The sequence below is a fragment of the Chelon labrosus genome, assembly GCF_963514085.1.
Source record: "Chelon labrosus genome assembly, chromosome: 18".
Classification (NCBI taxonomy): Eukaryota; Metazoa; Chordata; class Actinopteri; order Mugiliformes; family Mugilidae; genus Chelon; species Chelon labrosus.
The window spans coordinates 25,801,454-25,826,652 of record NC_140351.1 but is presented as its reverse complement, the minus strand read 5'-3'; the positions used below and the strand labels follow the sequence as shown (position 1 = coordinate 25,826,652).

Here is a 25,199-nt window from a genome sequence, read left to right as displayed (position 1 = left end):
CTACACTACAAATCTTAGCAGAAAAATTCCCAACACTATTTGCATGTTGAATTAAATAGATCTAATTATCATCACATTTTTATCTCAACTAAAATTAAAATGATTCTAATAAAACTAGTTACTTACTAACTGATCAGTAAAGACAGTATTAATTATTTGGTTATCTAAGTAACCATAAGTTGTTTTAAGAATTCATATGTGAATGGGAAATATTTAGATTTTTTTTAATAAGGAAGCAAAAAAAAAGCCATGTGATCAACAGTATACACACAGAGAGATACAAAAATAGTCAGACAGGCAGCTGAAAGTTGACCAATATGAACATTTATTTCTGGAAAGAAGTTACAAATCGTTTCCAAAGAGTTTCTACTCAGACTATAAGATATGTTAATCTGATTTTACTTTCTTTTTCAGATACAGTCGCTGTAGCAAGGTATTTTTTCTTTTTAATCCTCTATTCTGTTTTCCTACTGACAGAGTGGTGGACTAAAGGATGCTGCGCTATGACTGGATGTGCCTCAAAAACAGTAGTAGTACTTAATTGGTTACAAGTTTCTTCTTCAAGGAAGAAAAGGTGGAGGACGGAGGAAGAGGAGCAGCAAGCAGACTGCAGTGGCACATGTTCATGATATCAGCTGCAGAATACAGTGAACATGCAGGAGATGTAAAGAACACACAGGTCTCATTATGTTTTCCTGCATGTGTGGAGGTATTTAAAGAAAAAATGACAATTAAAGTGTTGAGAAAATTTCCAAATTTGAAAATTTGACCGATGTTGCAACTTTAGGCAAGAAGATATTGATAGAAAGAAAAAGAAAAAAACGTTTATTTTCTTTTTACTTAGTGTTACTCTTTGTTGTTTAACTTCTGTTTACCAGGATTTGATTAGCTTAATATGACAAAATGTTATAAAACCGATCAAGTGACAGTGCTATGGCTACCAATACTTTTCAATGTTTTTCAAATGCAAAGGTTTACCGCTGTTCTTTAGATATGGAACCATTAGGCTGTCATTTTATTTTATTTTTTATTTTTTACATTTTACTAATTACACGATTAATCTATTGAGAAAATAAGTTGATTTTCAAACATTCATCAAGTTGACACAACTTTTCATGTTCTGTCAGACCATGTGTTGTCACTGTCTTTTTGTAGTCCTTTGCATAATTGTTGTCGCTGTGTCTCTCAGTACTAATTTCCATCTAAAAATTCTCATCAGGGTATTTTTGTGTCACTTTATGGCTGTCCTTTGTCTCTCATTAAAGCGATAAAGTTTTTTTTAATTAACATTTTGCAGGTGAAGCCTAGGGGGCCCGAAAAATTTAAGCAATGATCCATTATAATATAACTTAAATGTGAACCAAACAAGGAGAGTGTGCAGAGATACAAAAAATTATCTTACCATGTTTTGATTAGCTTGAAAGGACAAAACCTTATACAAATGAATCAATTAATCAAGTAAATTGAGCACTGTAGACTCTGAACTGTCTAGTTATTGTTGTTTGATTAGCTAAAATTTCAAAAATTAAATAATTTACTGCTTTCACTGATACTTTTACTAATTTACTGCTTTCTTTAGATTTAGACTTTTTCCAAGGCAAAACTTTGGGCTGTTCTTTGACATTTCATTAACTACATGATAAATCGACTGAGAAAATAAGTTGACTTTCAAACCATTATAAAGTCTACACAACTTGTCATGTTTGTGGGAGAAGATTTCTACCAGTGACACAGTGTTAAAAGATTACCCCTAAAAAGAGAAGGCTGTAAAGCTGCAGCGAAGGAGTGGGGAGGTTTGGGAGTGGACAACTGAAACACTGCTTGGTAGAAGGAAGTATGAATTAAAGTTTTTACTCAAGTGAAGTCTGATCCACTTAGATTTTTCAAATATGCTCAAATAGAATTCACAAACGGTAAAATGTAAAGCAGCTGCAGGCGCAATTTTCAACAGCTTTATCTGAGTTTGCATGCTCATTTCAGCTCTGCAAATTGGAAGAACAGCATCCATTCATAGGGACAACTGGCCAAGGATGAAACGAGGAAAAATCTGAATACAACGCGATTCACAAAGAAATTTTTCGTTGTAATAAATAATCCTACAGCTGTTACTGCATAGCTCGGTCAAAAGCAACACCTCAGTAAAAATAAATAACTTAAATACACAGCTAACAGACAGAACAGCATTAATATGTGCTCTAGCCCTTTTCACAGTTGGCTCATGAAAAAAATTAAATAAAAATAAACATGATATAAAGACGGAGCTGGACCCAGAGCACGGCTTAGACTGCCGAGATGTGAATAAATTCTGATGACTTCTCAATGTCTGAAATGAACACAGGTGACTGCCAAACACCAGAGCAGCGCGGCTTTAGTGGACATACTGGCCAAAAAGAAAAAATAAATAAATAAATAAATAAATAAATAAATAAAACATTAAAACACTGGCTTGGAATTGTCCTATGAGTGATTCACAGCTGCAAGCATTGGTTACATTGAGTTCGACTGGTTGTAGCTTCAAGTCTTAATGTGAAATGTGTAGAACATTTTGGAGGCCTCAGCGGGTCTCAAACAAGAACCTCTCACACCAACAAATATCTACAAGCTGTTTGAGAGTTTCATTTTCTTTCAGAGGAAAATGCAAAATTCCTCTTCTGCTCAACAAGATATTTATTGATTTTGGCACAGAAACGTAGTAACTACATATTGGATCATAAGAGCAGGTGGATTTTTGACACTGATTGAAAAAAAATAAAAATAAATAAAATGTATCCACAAAAACAGGTCTTTCGGCCACAGTGACAAAAAACAGAGCTCAAGTTAGAGGACTGTTTCAAAGAAAAGCTACCTTTAGAGATAGCCTGAAATAATAATTCTAATAATTAAAACAAATCTACCTTTAAATCACATACAACTATGTCTCCAAAAAAATGGCATGCTTGTAAAAACTAAGTAAAATCGGAATGCAATGATTTTAAAATATTTTAAAGCCCATATTTAATAATAAAAAAATAAATTAAAAAAATGATAAAAACTAAGCTCATGTAGACGTTGGTGACATGTTGTGTCGGAGAAGAGCTGGACACAAACAAAGACATATAAAGGATTAGTTTATGAAAATCTCTTTCAGTAAGACTGTTTTGAAACTCGAATCTCTCCAGATGAATTTATACTGAATTAACTTGTGAATTGGAATCAAATTAATACAGAAAATCAGTATTGATACCAAGCTCTAGTCTGTCGTTTAGAAAGTCAAATGTTTTCCATTCTTGCTTACTGTGGGATTTCAGCTGGTAACTGCAACTCTTTTACTACGTAGCCATGTTGTTGTAATATGTGAAGAATGTTTTTTGACATGGTCGTGTTGAAATGAGAAAGATGTTGTCTGGATGACAGCATATGTTTCTCCACAACCTGTGCATATAGCTCAGCAGTGTTGCTGGAACTTTTCTTTCATTTGTGGATGCAGTGATTGACTGTGTTCAACTAGTTTTCAGAAATGTTACTGAGACCATGCAGGGATATCCTCCACAGAATCATGTCAGTGTTAAATGCAGTGCTGTCTGACAACCTGAATATTTAAATACTATGTTCTAAGGATGAGGGAATCCCAAACTTCTTCTTAAATTGTTGACTGACTCAGCCTCTCTAGGTGCCTTTTTATACCCGATCATGTCACTGACCTGTCTGTAATTAACTATGAAATGTTCCACCAAATGTGGACATGTCATCCAGTCTTTCATGTCTCTGGCATCAAATTAGCGAATGAGCAGGAAACAAAAAATGGATATTTTACCATTTTCAGTTAAATATGTACTCACTGTACACCAGTGAAAACATTCCAAAATAACAGTCCTGCACTAAATCTTGTCTTTATGAAGGATAAAGGATAAAAGAGAGCTGTTGATTTAACTGTGTTTTCTACTGTGTTGTACCGCTGGATGTTCCTATTATTTGACACTGTAGTCAGTGGGCTAGGCTTAATAACATAATCACTTTTAAATTCAATCCAGTTTGACTACACCTTCCAAAAAGATCTTTTCATTCATTCATGTTAAGGGACGCGGGGGTCTGCTGGAGCCTATCCCAGCTGTCATCGGGCGAGAGGCGGAGGTACACCCTGGACAGGTCTCCAAAAAGATCATCCATTTGAATTACTACCTTTCTGAGCTTCAACACTGACTGAATGTACTGAGTGTAGATCTTAAAAGTGTTCCAACTTTTCTAGAAACTCAGATTTTAACTCAGCACCACAGTTAATTAGCTAAGTTTTAGTTACAGATGAAAAATATCCATCTTGATAAACATTTTAATAATATTATTCACACAGTAAATAAAGCAGCTGCTGAATTTGTTCATGATGGAGAAGAAATGAGAGAATCTAATATCCAGACACCAGTTAGCCTAACATTTTTTTGTACTGATGATGTTCGTGGGACTTGGTGGTTTGGCTTAACTTAGTAGAATTTGGATTTCATTATGGGCTTTTTTTCAACAAAAATCCTTCCATGCAACTGGACAGTCCTCCAACCAAACGAAGCCACTGAACTGTAAACACATTTAAATCCACGGTGCTCAGATGATGTATGTGACTACGACACTGTTACTCTTTTGTCCATTACCACATAAAGCCAGCCCAAATGATTTGACTGGCCAAGCAGATCTTTGCTGAGCCACAAAAAAAATAAAAATATGGGCACGGAAGTTGTCTTCCAGACTATGTTTGGTTGCCTTTAAATCACGTAATTAGATATATTAAGTTGTGAATGTTTAATATTAAACGGGGGAGACTGACACTTAAATGCAGTATCTCCATTTTTTTTTTTAGTTAAAATAATCACCCTTCAGGAAACCCTTTTTTCCTTTTACTGCTTGTATACTTTTATTACAGTTCACCTGTAATTGTTTCTTTCCTGTATGAAAATGTTCTTGCCTGAGATCTCACGTTTTTGAAATGCTTATGCTCGCTGCATATTTTTGTTCATCTCGACTAATCAGCCACAGAGTTCATTTCAGACACTGCTAAAAATCACCAACGTAACAGCATACTGTAATACTTGAGATGCTGAGAAGCTGGTAAAACTGTGTTCATACACAATAAGAGACCAATAAAGTGCACTGGGACTGTCAACGAGAGTGAGTAAAGCACTGCTACTCTAGAGCTTTGGCATGCGAGCCTCATCATCATCCACATCACAAGCGGATGAAGAAGAAGCCTTTGTACCGTGTAGTGTTCTCTTATTAATGTGTTGGGAGACAGGAGGAGGAAGGAAACACGCGGTGATGTTATAACAAACATGAGCACATTATGGTGGAGCAAAGAGCAAAATTAAGACTGTAAGCTGGAACGCACTGGAAGCGAATTTCACTGAAGCATGAGCAGCATCTGTAATAATATTTTAGTATGTTTAATGGTGTCCGTGTCTACAGTCTTTAGGTTATAAAATGAATTACACTACAGTATATAGTGTTTATATACCTGATTGCTTCCTCTTGCTATTATGTATTTTATAGGACATTTTTGGAATAGTTTTTACTGACTACTCAAATAAAGGTCATTAAATATGACATTGGAGGCAGCAGGCTATGAAATTGCTATTAAAGTGAAATTGGTGGTACAGGTGTGTTTGGTAGATTTTATTGGAAATGTATGTATTCAACGCTTCCAGTGCGTTTCTGCAGCAAGCCTGACTGGACAGCCTAAATACAGTTGGTGAGTAGTAGACCAGGAAACAGTCCAAACATAAACCAGCAGAATGAAACCTTTTTTTTCTCCCAAAGATTTTTTTTTCCTTAATTTTCTGAGAAAGCTAATTCTGAAAATGTTCATGTGATGTCTCGGCACACTTTAACTGCCTTCGTTAAGAAGAGCTGTGGCCCCGAGCCCTCTTTTTCTCACTTTTAAGTAAGTGCTGGTCTCTAGCTTGCGTGTCAGTCGAGTCTTACACCTGTAAACACCTGACCCCCTCTAGCAAGAGACCTAAGTCCTCGAACAGAGCATTTCCATTTCTATAAAAGGAGGCAACAGACCTCAGCTGCAGCGTCTGACGTGCTCTAGCACATATTCTGGGAAGTGCAGACTGCACACCTGCAGACCATCCAGTTTGCAAGGCATCCTGGGATACTCGTCCTCCTTCCACTTGTTTTCATCTGGGTCGAAAGTGAGGATGGAGTCACTGTAGTGGCCGTTGTAACAGAGACCACCCAGCACCATGATCTGCCTGTCCAACACAGCCACACCATGGCCGCTGCGCCCAATGGGCATGGAAGCGAGGATGGTCCACTCGTCCGTCTCTGGGTCATACACCTCAGTGGATGGGCAGCCCTGCGACTCAAAGGACGCCCGCAGGATCACACACACGCCTCCAAACACGTACAGCTTCCCGTTGTGGGAGATCATCTTGTGGAAGCAGCGCGCATAGTTCATTTTTGATTTGTTCTCCCAGCAGCTTGCGTGAGTGCCGGGCAGCAGTGGGCCACGACTGCCGCGTGTCCTGTGTGAGTCAGACCCGCCCGAGCTCCCTCCTCCACCCCCGCCACCCGCCTCACGCCCTGGATCAAACACGCACACCTGTTTGGAGGTGGAAGAGGAGGTGATGCCACCTGTGATGTACAGTTTACCATTAAGTACTGTTCCCTCGTGACCGTACTTGTTCACAGGATATGGGTCCACAAACTCCCAGCGATCCTCTGTGATGTCGTATCGTTCAGTGGAGTAGAAGGTCTCGTCTCGCGTGCGGCCTGCCACAGCATAAATAAACTTTCCAATAACGCCCACAGCAAACTCTGACCTGCAGATAAGAAACACCAGGAATATGTATCAATGAGTGAATAAGTCTGCTTAGTGACGCCCTGGTCACTGGAAGGGGCAGCAAAACGTAGTGGCCCTAAGGGGCCCGAGAAAAAGTACCAGCAACTGGCTCCTTGCATGTTGTGTATACAGGGGTCAGCAGCCAGCCTTGTTTTTTTATCAGGACAACAAATGGCCCAAGCAGTACGAGGCTACCTCTGAGGACCGTGCACAAGTGGAGAAATAGGTTTTTCAGCTCTGCAGCTCACATTGGAGAAAAGAAGATGATGTTTTGGTTTCTACTCTCAGCCTACTGAAATTTATTTTGTGGCTTCAGTTTTATTTATTTTCAAACTTGGTGGTCTGTCCACATTTTACGTTTTTCCATTTTTTTAATTATTAAAGCTATTTATTTTATTCCACAAGAACACAAGGCTATATTGTTTTTTGTGTTACAAATGTATACTTAAATGTAAATGTATATTCAGATTTAGTATTCCTGAGTAATTGACGAAGAAAAAAAAAACAGATTGGAGTGGTTTATTTTTACCTCTTATTAGAACCACACTCCAAGAATAGATAAAAATAAAGATTTTTAGAAGCAGCTTCAGACAGATCCTGTGGTTGGTGATTGGCTGCAAAATGCTGACTGGACCACCCCAAATATATCGTAATTGACACCCAGGTGCCCTAAATACAAGACAGAAATTGTTACTCTAACTCAATGTCTTTGGTAAAGTGATAATTTGCAAATGTAGAGGTCTAATGTATTATGGGAAATAGAAAAGATAATGAGTCAGAAACTAAATGCACACTGTCTCCCGATCAAGCATGTAACATTAACAAGTTGGAGATTTCATTGTATTCTTAATTATGCTGCAGGGAAGAACATCTTACAGCACTGGATCGGTGGAAAACAACCAAAGCCCCATCCCAGATCTTGCATTAACTTGTGTCCTTAGAAATCCAATCGCAAGTGGCCAGCTTTAAATACAGGAGTGAACACAACCAGGCCACAGCCATGGTGCACACACAACTAGTGTTTTTATTTACCTTTATCATTTTCTTAAGATTTTTCTGCAACTGCTTCGACACAGCACAGTGGTGAAATTATGGTAAGTATGGAAGTTTCCAGGGTTCAGTTATAATCTGAACTTTGTTTTTAAAATAAATATAACATTTCAGTGAGCGAGAAAGACTCCCTAGCTTGTTCCAAAATATGTATCATCTCCCCAAGTCATGACGCACACACAACAAACAGCTGTACATGGTTCTCATCCAGCAGTAGGTAACGCTCCATTATAGACGTCAGCTGTTACAATATTCCACTAACAACATGACGGTGCTGCTTATTTACATACAGAGAAACTTAGATCTGCTCTAAAGTACTGGCCGGGAACACATGTGGGGACAAATTTTAGTGCCAGGTGTGAACACAGATACTTAAAGGGAACACTTCTCACTTCTCGCTTTTTCTACATTTAGTAGAGTGTGTGGCATGTCTGCCAGCACAGAAAAGCAGATAAGAGTAGCCTAAGAGTGAAAATGTGTCATTCAGCGAGCCGTTTCAAATTTCAGCCATTTGTTCTGAACATAAGACCGCCCCTGAGCCCTGTCCCTACACAGCTTCAGATCACCCCTCCTTCCCTTGTACACAGGTAGAGAAGCCACATTTAGGTTCAGCAAGCATTGGATACACATCTACAATGAAGCTGTCGTGTTATGCAAGCTGTTCTGGCATCTTTACACTGAATCCCACACTCAGGAGAAACAAGAGCAAAGTGGTGTCACTTAGCATACACTACCGGTCAAAAGTTTTAGAACACCCTCATTTTTCCAGTTATTTATTGCAATTCAAGTCGTGCAAGTCCAATGAATAGCTTGAAATGGTACAAAGATAAGTACTGAACAGCCAGAGGTTAAAAAAAAAAAAAAAGGTTTGGTAACCCAAAACTGAAAAATAATGTACATTTCAGAATTATACAGAAAGGCCTCTTTCAGGGAACAAGAAGTGGGTTAACAATTTAAAGCTGTTCTGCAGCAATGAAGGTTGAATCAGCCTTGAAAGCTGGTGCTACTAATTCCTACAGGTGTTCCAACTTTTCTTCATTACTTACAACCCCCTCTGTCTGCATAAAAGCAGTGCTGGAACACACTGTGGTACCAGACCCTCATGAGCATCAGGTGAACAGTATTGTACTGCAGAAAGTAGTGTATTGCTACAAAAATGGCGAGAAAAAGGCAGTTATCAATGGAAGAGAGACAGACCATCATAACACTTAAAAATGTAGGTCTTTCCTACAGGGAAACTGCAAAGAAAGTCAAGGTGGCAGTGAGTACAGTTATCTTCACCATCAAAAGGCACTCAGAAACTGGGGGAAACTCTGACAGGAAGAGGTCTGGCAGACCCAAAGCCACAACTGAATCAGAGGACAAGTTTCTGATAGTTAACAGCTTGTGTGATAGGCGGCTCACAGGACAACAGCTTCAAGCACAGCTTAATAGTGGTCGTAGTAAGCAAGTCTCAGTTTCAACTGTGAAGAGAAGACTTCGAGCTGCAGGTTTGACAGGACGAGTTGCAGCAAGAAAGCCATTGCTAAGATGTCAGAATAAGACTAAGAGGCTCGCCTGGGACATGAAACACCGCCATTGGACTACTGAAGACTGGAAGAAGGTATTATGGACTGATGAATCAAAGTTTCAAATCTTCGGTTCATCACGCAGGATCTTTGTACGACATCGAGTAGGCAAGAGGATGGTTCCACAGTGTGTGACATCAACTGTCAAACATGGAGGAGGAAGTGTGATGGTCTGGGGCTCTTTTGCTGGATCCAGGGTCGGTGACTTGTACAGAATGAGAGGCATCCTGAACCAAAACGGCTACCACAGCATTCTGCAGCGCCATGCAATACCCTCTGGTATGCACCTAGTTGGTCAGAGGTTCATCCTACAGCAAGATAATGACCCAAAACACAAGTCCAAGCTATGCCAGAACTACCTCAGGAAAAAAGAACAAGATGGTAAGCTTGAAAACATGGCCAGCACAGTCTCCAGACTTAAACCCCATCGTTATGGTTTGGAATGAAATGGACAGAAGAGTGAAAGCCAAGCAACCTACAAGTGCCAAACATTCATGGGAACTTCTGCAACAGACTTGGGAAGAACTTTCTGAAGAATATTTGATTTCTATTGTAGAAAGAATGCCACGAGTGTGTTCAGCTGTTATATCTGCCAAACGTGGCTACTTTGATGAGTCAAAAGTTTAGAATACATTTTGGTCTATAATTATCTATTTCTTTTTCAACTCAAATTGCTTATTTGTTCTATGCTTTCATTTCAGAGTACAATGACACACTAAACTGAACAATTTTCAGTAAAAAAATGGAAAAAGTGTGGTGTTCTAAAACTTTTGACCGGTAGTGTACATTCACTGGAAAATCTGCTTAACTGTACCAGAGACATGCAGAGTAGCGGTCAATAAAATGTACTAAAGTAGCATTAAGTTCATTCAGAAAAGTCTTGATCATAACCCGTTCTGGGTTCAAGTCCAGTACAAGTTCCACCAAGTCATGAAAGGAAACATATAAACTTGTGGAAATGGGCATCCAATGTCCCCTTTAAAGCTGGACAAGCCTAGCATAGCATAACGTGTCGTTTGATTAAGTGCCACTAGAATGTGGTCATGTGTAGAGGAGACAGCTGATTATGTTACTGTATTGTTAGTTGTGTGTATGTAACTAAGCCAATGAGTTGTGTTTTTAGTTGTTTTTATTGTGTTTAATTACATATTTGTATTCTTTAACAGATTTCAGAATGGATTCACTGTTCATTTGTGGAAAACATTAAAACAAAGAGTATTCCGTGCTCAGGCTCATCTAACCTGGGTACAGACATGTCTGCCATGCGCAGCCAAGAGTTCTGCCGAGGGTCGTAGCGGTAGACTTTGGAGGAAGCGTGAAATTCCCCATCAGGCCCAAGCTCCTCTCCGCCCAACAGGAAGGCAAAGTTGTTGACAATCGCCAAGCAGTCAGGTCGCAGCGGCACCTGAGGGCCCTCCAGCTCCCACCACACCTTAAAACACAACAGTATACTGTAAGAGATTGACAGAGTGATGGGAAACTCCTAACTAGAGTTAATAAACCATTCCTGTGGTATAGATTCAACATTTCTGCTAAACTACAGTCCATTTTTGATTTTCCCAATATTATAGTAGCATTTGGTGACAGCTGCAACTTCAGATATATAAAAACTCATGTTGCAATTGTGCTACAGACCAAGATTATTAACAGAAAAAGCATCAATCTGCACATTTAAAAGCATATGCAGCAAAATTATGTCATGTTGGATTTATCTCTCCCCCGTAAAAAAAATTATTATGACTCATTTAAATAGTGACTCAATTCCCATGTGGCAAAAAAAAAAGCAAGTAGCCACCTTTGGACGCTGCAGCAGCAGGATCTTGCTGTTGACCATACTGTGGCCAATCATTCCCCTGAAGACGGCGGTCTGCGGACGGACTGAGCGGATGCGGTTGGAGCGCGTCTCCACCAAAGGCTGCTGGTTGACATCATGGAAGTAGCTGAGTGCCTGGTCGACCTCCTGCCTCAGCTGTCTGGAGTAACGGTAGAACTCGGACGTCTTCACCTGAGAGAAAAATGCAAGACAACGTCAGAAAACCTGTAAATGTTTAAGGGAAGGATAGTGGGGAACTATCGTCTTTGAGGAAGAAATGTGGTCAGAAAAAAATCCCCTGATTGATCGTGATCAGCGATCACTTAAATGTTTGGTGAAAAATCGAATGGCAGAAAAACATCTATAGAACTCAGGGCTATGTTTAATAGTGAAAGTAAGATCATTTCCACACATACAATGCGAAGGGAACTCAACGGATTGGGACTGAACAGCTGTGTAGCCTTAAGAAAACCACTAATCAGTGAGGCTAACCGGAAAAAAAGGCTCCAATTTGCTAGGGAGCACTGAGATTGGACTCTGGAGCAATGGAAGAAGGTCATGTGGTCTGATGAGTCCAGATTTACCCTGTTCCAGAGTGATGGGGGCATCAGGGTAAGAAGAGAGGCAGATGAAGTGATGCACCCATCATGCCTAGTGTCTACTGTACAAGCCTGTGGGGGCAGTGCTATGATCTGGGGTTGCTGCAGTTGCTCAGGTCTAGGTTCAGCAACATTATGTGTCCAAAGAATGAGGTCAGCTGACTACCTGAATATACTGAATGACCAGGTTATTCCATCAATGGATTTTTTCTTCCCCGATGGCACGGGCATATTCCAAGATGACAATGCCAGGATTCATGGGGCTCAAATCGTGAAAGAGTGGTTCAGGGAGCATGAGACATCATTTTGACACACGGATTGGCCACCACAGAGTCCAGACCTTAACCCCATTGAGAATCTTTGGGATGTGCTGGAAAAGGCTGTGCGCAGTGTGGTCAGTCTCTCCCATCATCAATACAAGATCTTGGTGAAAAATGATGCAAAACTGGATGGGAATAAATCTTGTGACATTGTAGAACCTTATCGAAACAATGCCACAGCAAATGCATGCTGTAATCAGAGCTAAAGGCGGTCCAATGAAATACTAGAGTGTTGGACCTTTTTTTGGTGGCAACTTTTTTTTGGCCAAGCAGTGTATTAAGATTATCTTTGTCAATAGAGGTCATGGTGCTGCATATTTGAATTTCAGTAGCCTGGAATTCAGACTAACTTCACCCATCCCAAAAACGTTTTGTGGTGTATAGTTGGTCTGGAGTTTCTCTGTTGATTATACTCCAGCAAAGATCTGCCGGGTCAATCAGACTGTTTGGATGTGGTGTTGGGAGTGACAACGACATAGTCATACACGTCATTTGTGAGCCATGGAGTTGAATTTGTTTACAAAAAATGGCTCCGATTGGTTGTAGGATTGGTTGGGGGGTCTGTATCGCAACTGGTATCGCAAACAGTGTTACCAGACTCATTCTGAAGAATTGAGCCTGGCTACACCAGGACAGTCAACTTTTTTAATTTAATTGAACTGGTTATTTAAAAGATTAAATTGTCATCTTTAAAATGTGCAGTCATTTATTTCTTATCAGATTTTTATGAAAGTTTTGTAGATGCAACCTAATGTTGCAGAGGGTCTTGTGGTAATGTCTCCAAAACATTTGTGACTCATCAGAAAATGGACATGGGCCTTCTCAGGGTGTCCTGTGATGTCTGGCAACAGAATGTTGTTAGTGGGGGCCTTTGGATCCCATGGCTTGAGGGGAGAGGCCACTGTGGATCACGCTTGATCCAGTGCATCCTAATTCGGGGTCCATGCAAACAAAGTTGCAGGATATCCTATTGGTTTTCCTTTCAATTTTTCTTCTTCTTATATTTCGCCTTAATGTTCTGCGTAGCTAAAAATGTCTGCCCAGGACAAACTGCAAGAGTGAAAGGCATCAAACCTGGTAACTTGGTAGAAGTCCTGAGATTCCACTTTGCCAAGGTGCCAATACACATGCCTACAGCTAGGTGGCGGTATAATAAATCAATTTACATTTTGGCTCATATCTCGAGAACCGTGTGCCCTAGACAGAAAATTCTTTCTTAAGTTAATGGCTAATTAATTTTTATGGCATGGCACAGTATAACTCCAAAGCTAATATTTTGCGAAGTATATACCCAAACTTAATCAAACTTCATACCATTGATAATAATATGATTCTATACAAGCACCCCAACTTTTGTGACCCTTGGTCTCTAGGGGGTGCTACAAAAGCAACATTTCAATATCTCAAAAACTGCAATAGCTAACTTAATGAAATTTGGCATACACAATCTGTAAAATATTGTGTAGACGCCCATCAAGTTGCGTGACATTACGTCAACAGGGGGTGTTACATATGACATGCAAATATAGCAACCGTCATTATAATATGCTTGCGTACAATCATGCCTGTTGGGGGCGCTACAACGACTACATGTTTATATCTCACAAACCACCACAGTAAACTGTTTGAAATTGACAATAATAATCTGTGGATGACTCCTTACAAGCACACCAAGTTCCATGCAAAACGGTCTATAGGTGGCACTACTGGTGACTTATGCCTCTGCATCCCGCTCGGGGACGACTTGGCCACGGCATGGACCCCTTTATGATTGCTTGCAATCATCTAGTTATATGTGCAGTTTTTAGTTTTAATTTTGGATTTTGTTTAAACGTCCAATAAGCACTTCAGTTTAAAAAAAAAAAAAAAGAGGAGAATTTTCCGATTATGATTTTCATATGTTAGGCACTCAAAATATCTCTTGTTCAGAAGAATATTTTTTAAGCAATTATACTGCAGTTAATATAAACCTTCCTAGATTCTGTAAGTAGACTTTTCTAACACTGCAGGCTCTTGGAAGAAATAGTTTCATGAACCTAAGTCTGAGACAACTTCTCCGTTGCTCCATGTTCGCACAGAGATGATTCGTTGTAGTTTAGATGTGATGCAGATCTTGAAATGTAAATCCTCAAGCTTCTTTCACTCTGGCAGAGAACATAAGAACTTAATTGTTATAAGAACATTTCACTTCAAGTCCAACTTCAGTCCAGCATTTGTTTAGTGGCTATTAAGGTGTAAATATGAAGAGGCTCATCTCCATCTGTCAGAAGTCGGCACTCACTTTCTCAAAGATGTTGGCGGGAGTCATAAGACAAAAGCGGATGGACTGTACAATGGTGTCCGTGTGCCTCCAGCGCCGCCGGTCGTGTCGCAGCCACGCCTGAACAGCTTCATACAGCTCAATTTCTGGGAAACGACTCAGAGCATCACTGTTCAGGTAAGCCTGGTCCACAAAGTGAAGCAGAGAGGGATTCAATTCCTTACCGCCCAAGTGAATTTTGAATTACTGAAAAAGAAATGTACAAATGTAACAGACCTGCAGTCTCTCGAGGCTGAGGTAGGACAGAAAGTCGGGACGGCTCATGAGGGGAACAAAGTTGTCGAGCAGGAAGTTGTCCAGCTGCTCTTGGACACCCTCCACACCCACGCTGAAGTCCTCCAGGAGGCGCATGACCTCAGCACAGTTCTCCAGGCAGATCTTGGCAAGCAGGAATGAGCAGCAGAACTCCACCGCCTCAGTCAGCTGGACGTACATGGCCGCCTGCCGGGACAGGAAGAGAAGGAACTTCTTCCATGAACTCTGTGCTTAAATATGGAAGTGAACCAACAGAGAACCAGCATTCATGTGTGTGCTACCTGCAGGATCTCCTGGACGGTGGGCATGCTGAGCTCCAGTGAGCCATAGTACATGAAACGCAGAATGTGGCCGAACCCAGCGGCTGTCAGTCCCTTCATGTGTATCTTATCCTGGTCCCTCTCTCTCATGTCGGCTGTGAACATGACCCGGAAGTAGTCGCTCTGGGTGGCCAGAAGCGCCTTGTGGGCCTAGATATAGAAAAACACCAGAGGAACACACATTACACACAAGACGATGCAGCAATGTCAGCAACAGCTTTATAGGCATCCCTATATTCTTCATGTCCAAGCACCGGTTTCTGGTTGTTTACACAATGAGCAAGTTTCAGTAGGACATTCCTATTTAAACCTCAAACTTCCCACCAGTCCCCTAGAACTGAAGAAGCTACTTGGATGAGTGGTGAAACGTCTTCTCAAAAAAACTCTATAAGTCCAGTTGCCTTTTTAAAACTTTTTTGGATATATCATGACCTGGATGACTGAGAACCTTCACAGATATATTCTTCATGGTTATATCAAGTTTGGACATTTCCATAGCAGAACTGTTTTATTCCACATTTCCTCCCTGAAGCAAGCAGCTTCATGTGAAGAAACCCACCAACATCTCAGAACTGAAGTGGTTCTGGACTGAGGAATGGGATTAAATTTCTCCAAGCTGCTGTAAACGACTGATCAAAAGTTACAGATAGTGTTTAGTTAGTGCTACACAACCAGGTCACACCAGATACTGAAAACTGAATAAACACACAAGTATAAAATGTTTCTTTCATTCGTTTGATTGTGTTCTCTTTGTCTACTTTCAAGACTTGTGTGAAAATCCGCTAAGTTTTGGGTCATCTTTATGTAGAAAAGTTCTGAGGGGAGCAAATATTTTAAAGCTGCATTGTAAATGCCAGGACCAAGGATTCCCAGAACAACATTTCAAGCAGGTGGTTTCAAGGTCCCTTCATCAACCTTTCTTAAGTTAGTGCAGGAATGGAGACACAGATTTGTGAACTACAAATCAATTCTGCTGGATTTCTGTTATAATCTTTGTGTTGACTGTAAAGAGATTCTAACCTTTCACGACTCTGGTCTCATTTTTGTAGTTTTTACCGTAAATTTGATGAAAGTTTGAGGAGACTAAACAGGCCGTGAATAAAGCTTGGTTTTTACACCTGCAATCGGTCTACATGGAGCCAACGTAATAGGGGGCTATGCCGGTGAAAGTATGTCTACCAGTGCGCTAGTTTCGGTGTTGTTCTGTAATTAACAGTTACTTTCACTGAAATGACTGCAGCACAGAACACAGAAAAAACATCTGACTACACTACTAGTCAAAAGTTTGGACACACCCTCTCATTTAGGAGTGCTGTGCCAGATTACCTGGCCTCCACAGTCACCTGACCTAAACCCAATCGAGATGGTTTGGGATGAGATGGACCACAGAGTGAAGGCAAAAAGGCCAACAAGTGCTCAGCATCTCTGGGAACCCCTTCAAGACTGTTGGAAAACCATTTCAGGTGACTACCTCATGAAGCTCATCGAGAGAATGCCAAGAGTGTGCAAAGCAGTAATCAAAGCAAAGGGTGGCTATTTTGAAGAATCTAAAATATGGATTTATTTCACACTTTTTTTTCTTTACTACATAATTCCATATGTGTTCATTCTTAGTTTTGATGCCTTCAGTGAGAATCTACAATGTAAATAATCATGAAAATAAAGAAAAAACATTAAACGAGAGGGTGTGTCCAAGATTTTGACTGGTAGTGTATCAAGCTATAGATAGAGCGGGTTTGATCCCCGGAATGTGCCAAATGCTGAAGTATCCTTGAGCAAGACACTGAAGGCCCAGTTGCGTGGCACCCCACTTGTGTGAATGTGTGTGTGTGCTTGTGTGAGCGAATGGGTAGAAGTGACTGTAAAGCGCTTTGAGGACCAACAGGTAGAAAGCGCTATATAAAAACTAAGTCATTTACCATTTAGTGTATGTGGTGTGTGGGAGGCTGAATAAGGGAGAGACGTTTCTGTGGTTGGCCCAGTCACTGAAGCCTGTGAACAGGGAAATCCATTTCAGACCGATCACAAATGTTATGGTCTATGTTGCGGCGTCATGTAGTTACATTTCTGGGGAGGTACGCTTTGGGTTACCGTGGAAAAACCAGTGATGCACAACTATAAATTAAACTTAAACCAATATGTCTGTGAAGGTTCTCAGTCATCCAGGTCATGGTATATCCAAAAAAGGTTTAGGTTGAGTGTGATGTGTTTGATGTGTTTCTGCTCCTTCTCCTTGCCATCCAGTCTTGTGGGTAGATTCCACAGGAAGTGGAATCTTTCACTTATTATTTGATTCCCACCAGAGCACACCAATGCAGTGGACAGCAACATCAAGTTCACTCGAGAGGATATCAGCAGAGGTAGTTTGGCTTTCCTGGACTGTCTGGTGCATGTGAAAGAAGACCGAAGTCTCAACATTGAAGTGTATAGAAAACCCACTCACACTGATCAGCACTTATTATTTGATTCCCACCACCCCCCGGAACACAGCACAGAGCACAGACTGTACCCACAAGACTGGATGGCTAGGAGAAGGAGCAGAAACACATCAAACGGGCACTAAAGACATGTAGATATCCCAACTGGGCCTTTGTAAAAGGCTCAAAAATATATCCCAAAAAGGACAGAGAGGAGGAGAGCAACAAAAGGAAAAAAAAACGTCATCCCCTACGTGGCTGGAGTGTCGGCGAAACTCAGGAGAATTTTCAGAAATCACCGTATTCCAGTTTATTTCAAACCAGGGAATACACTTAGGCAAAGACTGGTCCACCCTAAAGACAAAACACCCAGGCAAAAACAGAGTAATGTGGTGTACGCTGTTCAGTGCAGTGAGGAGTGTACAGACTTATACATTGGGGAAACCAAAAAACCCATCCATAAACGCATGTACCAACCAGAGGTGGAAAAAGTACTAAAATATCGTACTCAAGTAAAAGTACCAATACTTGGATGAAATATTACTCAAGTACAAATGAAATTACTCAAGTAAAAGTAATAAGTAGCAAATTTAAAATGTATTTTAAGTAAAAGTTACTTAGTTACATTTAAAAAAAAAAAAAACTGTAGAACGGGGCGGGGGATCTCTCCCATGCAGTGAAAATAGGACAAGGGGTCATACATCCAAAACTGTTTAGTTTTTAATTAAAGAACACTCTATATAAATGTATAAAAATCTATACAAATGTATACACATGTAATGACAACATAACACATGTCACACATGACATGTAAGACCCTTAGAAAGGTATAATGTGCAATTTTAGTTCTGACCCTCCGATAAAACTTTTTCAAACAATCAACTGTCAATCAAACTGTCTCTGAACCGTCGTCGCTCTTCTGATCCACCTCCATCTCGTTCTCAATCTCCTACAGAAAGACTTGGCGCTTGGTAGTGGTAGCCTACATGCTGACCATACGTCACTCACTACGTGGTTCCGGGCGCGATTTTTTTTTTCGGTTTTCGTTAGTCAACGTTTTTTTTTTTACTCAGTAACGGATGGGATTTGTAATGTAGCGAAATACAATACTTCACTCAAAACGTAATCAAGTAAAATTTAAATTACCGATTTTAAAAACTACTTGAAAAATACAAAATACACAAAAAAAACTACTCAATACAGTAACGTGAGTAAATGTATTTCGTTACTTTCCACCTCTGGTACCAACACAGGAGAGCCAGCTCATCAGGAAACGATTCAGCGGTCCACCTACACCTGAAGGACAAAGGACACTCCTTTGAAGATAACAATGTCCAAATCTTAGCCAGAGAAGACCGATGGTTTGAAAGAGGAGTAAAGGAAGTAATCTATGTCAGACTGGAAAAACCTTCACTAAACAGAGGAGGTGGACTGAGATTTAATCTGCCATTTATTTACAATACAGTTTTAACTTCTGTCCCCAAGAAGTTTTAACCTCATTCACACCTTGACACTGGAGCCTCTGATGGACAAGAGTCGTTAGAGCACCATTCATAGGGAAGAGGACGGGGACAAAAAACAGTCCCCCCTCAACAACAGGTAAGTACCCAATCGATAATGGAAGTTAACTGCACCAGTTTCTGGTTGTTAACATAACAAGCAAGTTTCAGGAGGAGTTCCTATTTAAACCTCAGACTTCCCACCAGTCCCCTAGAACTGAAGAAGCTACTCAGATGAGTGGTGAAACGTCTTCTCAAAAAAACTCTACAAGTCCAGTTGCCTTTTTTGAACCTTTTTTTGGATAAACTTAAACCAACATTTTTTCCAGATTAGAGCGGCATTTACAATTTTATTCATTTGACCTCTTGGTGGTATTAATGTTCATGTACCTGGAAGTGGTGCTCCTCTATCAACAGTGTGACATCCAGCAGCAGACGTTCCTCATACAGCGCCCGAAAGCCTGACGACACACTACCATCGTGCACCTGGGACAGGTACACCTCCACATCCGCCCCCGACATAACACACCTGAAGGGGTGAAGGGGTGAAGGGGTGAAGGAGAGGAAGGAGCAAGTATGAGCATAAACAGTTGGTTAGAGCATAAATAATTCATTTAGCATGTATCAAGATGTCAAGTCTATCCTATGATTTTTTTTTTTGTGAGCTCTGCTGGAAAACAGTTACTCTGGGGCTGGAACGGCATTCAATAGGACACTCAGCATTTCAACTGCTACATCCTAACAAGCCGTTACTCTTTCACAGCCAAGCGTAAGGTACACAGACACACTGGTGGAAAAAAACACTGCAACACATTCCAGTTGATGGATCCAGCATGAAACCATACATCCATATTGGCACAAAGAGAAAGAAAAAAAAAAACACAGAAACACACACCATCATCACCATTATCACCATCATCATCATCATCTGCACACACTCATACACACAGCACACTCACCTCTGATTGGCCACGGGCATGTCAGAGGGGGTTGTCCGAGCCAATCAGAGGACAGTGCCCCTTGTGTCCAGAAGATGCTAACAAAGTCCCTTTTTCTGAGCGTCAATCACCTGGACGACAAAGCCAACACAACGGCTACATTAAAGCATTAAAGCTTCAATCAGCAACTGCATGGCCAAAAGTGTGTGGACAGACTGAGGACACCATTTCTGACAGTCGGATGTCTCATGTCCAAATACTTTCTGCCATCTTGTTCATGTCAACAATTATAATGTTCTTTTTTCACTAAAGGAGGCAAAATGACTGCAGGTAAAGTCAGTTGGATTATTTGCTTGATGTCATGATGAAAATCAGGGATATGAGATAAATAGATGGGATTAAAAGTTTGGATCTTGTAATAGCTTGTCACCGTGTTTCCAGATTTTAGAAGCTGCTATCAAAATGACATCTAAATTAAACAGAATTCATTGAAACTAAGCACAAAATCATGCATATTTAAGCAATACACAAAAAATGAGTAACTATAAAAAGGGCTATGAAACCAAAACATGACTTTTCTCTAATAATCTATCACAATTAAGTGGGTGAAACTTGCTGTCAAACTTTCTTTAACTGTTAGATTTGACCTGTTTTTTCCTGTTAATTAGTTTTAACATTTATTTATGTGACAAGATATTTTTATGATTTCTAAAAACACATACACTCACTTGCCAGTTCATTAGGTACACTAGTGAAAATAAATATTCATCTATTCTTCATCTCTCTCATTTCTGTCTGTACCCGGCTGGCCTTAGGCAGATGGGTCCCTCCATATGAGCTGGGTTCTGCTCAAGGTTTCTTCCTGTTAAAAGGGAGTTTTTCCTTGCCACTGTCACCTTCAGGCTTGCTCTGGGGGTTTCAGGCCGGGTTTTGTAAAGCGTCTTGAGACGATTTGTATTGTTATTGATGCTATATAAATAAAATTGAATTGTATTAAATTGAATTGAATCTATATTTTGAAAAACTGATGTGTGTCCCTCTCCCCCCTCCTCCTCCATCTTCTTGTGAGTGTCTCTGGCCTGGAGTTGTGTGTTTCCTGTGGAGCTCCATACTAAATCTGTTGTTGTGGTCTCATTTACCTGCCCAGTCTTCATGGCCTCCTGCAGTTATCCAGTCCTACCTGAATGAACAATTTTCCAAACTGCCTATGATTACTCTTACATTTTCAAACTGTCATGTAACATCATCAGTTTGTATCATAAGACTCCACATGTACGCTTTAGTCAGATATATGTACAGTACCAGTCAAAAGTTTGGACACACCCTCTCATTTAATCATATGTCTTTATTTTCATGACTATTTACATTGTAGATTCTCAGTGAAGCCATCAAAACTATGAATGAACACATTATGTATTAAAATAAATCCAAATATGATTCATATTTTACAGTCCTCAAAGCAGCCACCCTTTACTTTGTTGACAGTGCTGCAAACCCTTGGACTTCGCTCAATGAACTTCATGATGCAGTCACCTGAAATGGTTTTCACTTCACAGGTGTATCTTGTCAGGGTTCATTTGTGGAATTTCTTGCCTTCTTAATGGGGTTGGGACCATCAGTTGTGTTGTACAGAAGTCAGGTTAGTACACAGCTGACAGCCCTATTTGACAATTGTTAGAATTCATAATATGGCAAGAACCAATCAGCTAAATAAAGAGAAACGACAGTCCATCATTAGGTCAGTCAGTCCGGAAAATTGCAAAAACTTTGAATGTGCAGTTGCAAAAACCATCAAGCGCTATGACGAAACTGGCTCACATGAGGACCGCCCCAGGAAAGGAAGACCGAGAGTCACCTCTGCTGCTGGGGATAAGTTCATCCGAATCACCAGCCTCAGAAATCGTAAATTAAGAGCACCTCAGATTAGAGTCCAGATCAATGCCACAAAGTTCTAGTAGCAGACACATCTCTACATCAACTGTTCAGAGGAGACTGCACCAATCAGGCCTTTATGGTCCAATAGCTGCTAGAAAACCACTACTAAGGAAAAGCAACAAACAGAAGGGATTTGTTTGGGCCAAGAAACACAAGGAATGGACATTAGACCAGTGGAAATCTGTGCTTTGGTCTGAGTACAAATTTGAGATTTGTGGTTCCAAAGGCTGTGTCTTTGTGCAACGCAGAAAAGGGGAACGGATGGTCTCTACATGCATGGTTCCAACCGTGAAGCATGGAGGAGTTGGTGTGATGGTGTTTTACTGGTGACACTGTTGGGGATTTATTCAAACTTGAAAGCACAGCATGGCTACCACAGCATCCTGCAGTGACATGCTATCCCATCCGGTTTGCGTTTAGTTGGACCATCATTTATTTTTCAACAGGACAATGACCTCAAACACACCTCCAGGCTGTGTAAGGGCCATCTGTCCAAGAAGTAGAGTGATGGAGCATCTCTGGGAACTCCTTCAAGACTGTTGGAAAACCATTTCAGGTGACTACCTCATGAAGCTCATCTAGAGAATGCCAAGAGTGTGCAAAGCAGTAATCAAAGCAAAGGGTGGCTATTTTGAACAATTTAAAATATGAATCATATTTAGTTTTTTCACACATTTTTTCACTACATTATTACATATGTGTTCATTCATAGTTTTGTTGCCTTCAGTGAGAATCTACAATGTAAATAATCATGAAAATAAAGAAAAACCATTAAATGAGAGGGTGTGTCCAAACTTTGACTGGTAGTGTATCTATAACAGATGTATGTTTATCTCGTTTCTCCTGCTGTTCTCTTCTCGCTCTTTCTTCTGTCTGTACCCGGCTGGCCTTAGGCAGATGGGTCCCTCCATATGAGCTGGGTTCTGCTCAAGGTTTCTTCCTGTTAAAAGGGAGTTTATCCTTGCCACTGTAGCCTTCAGGCTTGCTCTAAGGGTTTCAGGCCGGGTTTTGTGAAGTGTCTTGAGACAATTTGTACTGTTATTGACACAATATAAATAAAATTTAATTGAATTGAATAAATATACTAATTAGGTGATTCTAAATTGGCCGTAGGTGTGCGTGTGAGTGTGAATGGTTGTCTGTCTCTCTATGTTGGCCCTGCGATAGACTGGTGACCTGTCCAGGGTTTACCCCCCGATGACACCTGGGATAGGCTCCAGCAGACCCCCGCGACCCTTAACAGGAATAAGCGGGTACAGAAGATGAATGAATGAATGAAAATATACTAATTAATGTTATAATTACATGTGTACAATGAATGGGATAGGGAAAACTTGCCATGTAGTGGTTTTGTCAGATGGCTGCTGTTTCAACATCAACTGAACATTACAACAGTAAAGAAAGGGGATTTAGTGTGGGACTGTTATATTAAAATCAATTCACCAGTGTACCTAATGTTTTGTCAGCGTTTAAAAGCCAACTAAAGTTAAGGATTCTGCATCTTGCTCAAGGGCTTTCACCCACCACGTCATGTCTTAAAATACAGAGGATAGAAATAAAGTAGATGGTCAGGAGCAAGGGATGAAGGAGTAAGATGGATGCTCAGGTATTAGTGACAGCATAAGGGTTTGTTTGTTTGCAGTGCTTTAGAGACGAAAGTTGTACCTTTGGGAGCCCGGGCGAACAATCACAGGCTTTGACAGCTGAGCACTAAGGGACTGCTCGCATTTCCTGTGTTTGTGTTTCCCTGGTTCTGACGGAAAAAGAGACAGTAAAGGCGCTTCAGACAGAGAAGAGAATTAGAAAACCATCAAACAGACCATGATAAATTCACTCACACCTAAGACAGCTTAAATTCATATTTCTTTTCTTTAAGAATACTTCGAATAGTCCAACAAAAGATACATGTTCTTACATTTTTTTAAAGATACTTTTACTTCATATTTTCACTTGTGACAAACAGGTAAACATTTGAGAGCTGTTCTTAACGATTATTTTTTGTATTAGTTGACTAAATATCATGAAAACAGTGAAACATTTTATTTTTTGTGCATGCAGAAAGCAAATATATTCATTTTACAACAACCAGAAAATCCTCAAATTTGAAGAACCAGCAAATGACTGTCACCGTTTGTTGATAAATGGCAACCAGGAAATCCGTCAACTACTTTTGATGATGAATTAATCCGTTACTCTAACTGATCATCTAATCAATCAAACACTTCCAGCTGTTAAAGGATAACTTAAGTTGCTAGAGGTGAGCTGCAGCTGAGTGATTACTTCTCAGAGAAAACAGGGCATATGTAACAGGAAACAGCTTTTTAAATCGGTCAAAATCTTTATGTAGTTTTGTATTAAGATGTGACTGGCCTGACCTCTGTGTGGAAAATGATATTAATAGGTAGACAGTCTACACAACTGATAACAAGTCCTCAGTTGTTTCTGCTGGGCTGCAGCTAAGCTAACTGACAGGTTTTAATTGACTTGTTACAAACAGACGTGTTATTGTGTCAGTCGGGAATACTGAAGGCAAAGCTAACGTTGGCAAAAAGGTTATTGGCGTATCTTGAGTATCATGAGCATCACTATGGCGGCCTTATTTCATTTCTATTAAAACAGCTAGTAGAAAGTACGCTACATCCTGGAATCAGAGCCCCAAAACAAAGGCTCCACATTCGGCTCCGGTAAAGGTAAAGCCGACAATGTTAGCTAAACATTTAGGGGACTTGTTAAAAGAAAATATAATTAACACAGATAGATCTCTTCGCAGCTAACTTCTTCACTAGCCGAGATAACTGTCACGATTCTCTCCGGTGGTGACAGGAGCTACAGGGGATCCGGCACCTGCTCGACCCGGGGGCTTTTAGCTTAGCTGCTAAATCCAGCCGTCTCACCTCGGCGGTGCGAATCCCCACAACCCCTCTTCGACCAGGCAGGTCTAGCTCCTTCGGACATGAAGTTGCGGGTTCGATTCCGGGATCAAGAAAGCGGTTGGCAGCGGTGCACTGCCATATTATTATTATTGTCCATCGGCCAGACTAAGAGACCCCTGCACACGGATCTAAATTAAACGGGTAAAAAGCCACAGCAGTCCACTGGCTTTGCGGACGCCATTTTCTGCGCCGGCGTCATTTCCCTTTTGGGCGGAACTGAAGGGCGTAGTGCAGCATGGCAAAGAGCGTCTATTGGGGGGGGGGGGGGCAAAAAGAGAATCAAAGTAACTATGAAAACTCAAAATGAAAACAAGGCTGAAAATGACCAGAAGAGATTTAAAATAACTACAAAACATGCAAAACAACCATAAAATTCAAAAAAACGACATTCAAACCATAAAAGGATGTAAAATAATGAAAACAG

The 25,199-nt window shown here is 40.5% G+C and overlaps 1 protein-coding gene across 2 annotated transcripts; it reads right to left on the bottom strand.

Moving 5' to 3' along the window:
• Positions 1-302: 302 nt before the first annotated feature.
• On the bottom strand, positions 303-24,969 carry klhl15 (kelch-like family member 15). 2 transcript variants are annotated; one of them, XM_084566156.1, is made up of 9 exons: positions 24,737-24,969; positions 23,508-23,595; positions 19,360-19,498; positions 15,015-15,203; positions 14,695-14,919; positions 14,440-14,601; positions 11,222-11,431; positions 10,668-10,858; positions 303-6,788 (listed from the first exon to the last, which is right to left on the bottom strand). In XM_084566156.1, the coding sequence occupies exons 1-9, from the start codon at positions 24,795-24,797 to the stop codon at positions 6,029-6,031; spliced, it is 2,025 nt and encodes a 674-aa protein (XP_084422282.1). In that variant the 5' UTR covers positions 24,798-24,969; the 3' UTR covers positions 303-6,028. The 2 variants fall into 2 exon arrangements, with proteins under 2 accessions (XP_084422282.1, XP_084422283.1); XM_084566157.1 differs by lacking the exon at positions 24,737-24,969 and adding an exon at positions 19,929-20,038 and having other exon boundaries at positions 23,508-23,520.
• Positions 24,970-25,199: the final 230 nt, after the last annotated feature.

What these genes read in the sequence shown, in the direction of transcription:
- klhl15 (XM_084566156.1), bottom strand. Translation starts at nt 24,797, where the DNA reads ATGTCCGAAGGAGCTAGACCTGCCTGGTCGAAGAGGGGTTGTGGGGAT. An exon ending in TGCTGCTGCAGCGTCCAAAG is followed by an intron (nt 10,859 to 11,221) that starts GTGGCTACTTGC and finishes TTGTGTTTTAAG; the next exon opens with GTGTGGTGGGAGCTGGAGGG. An exon ending in GCAGACATGTCTGTACCCAG is followed by an intron (nt 6,789 to 10,667) that starts GTTAGATGAGCC and finishes TCTTATCTGCAG; the next exon opens with GTCAGAGTTTGCTGTGGGCG.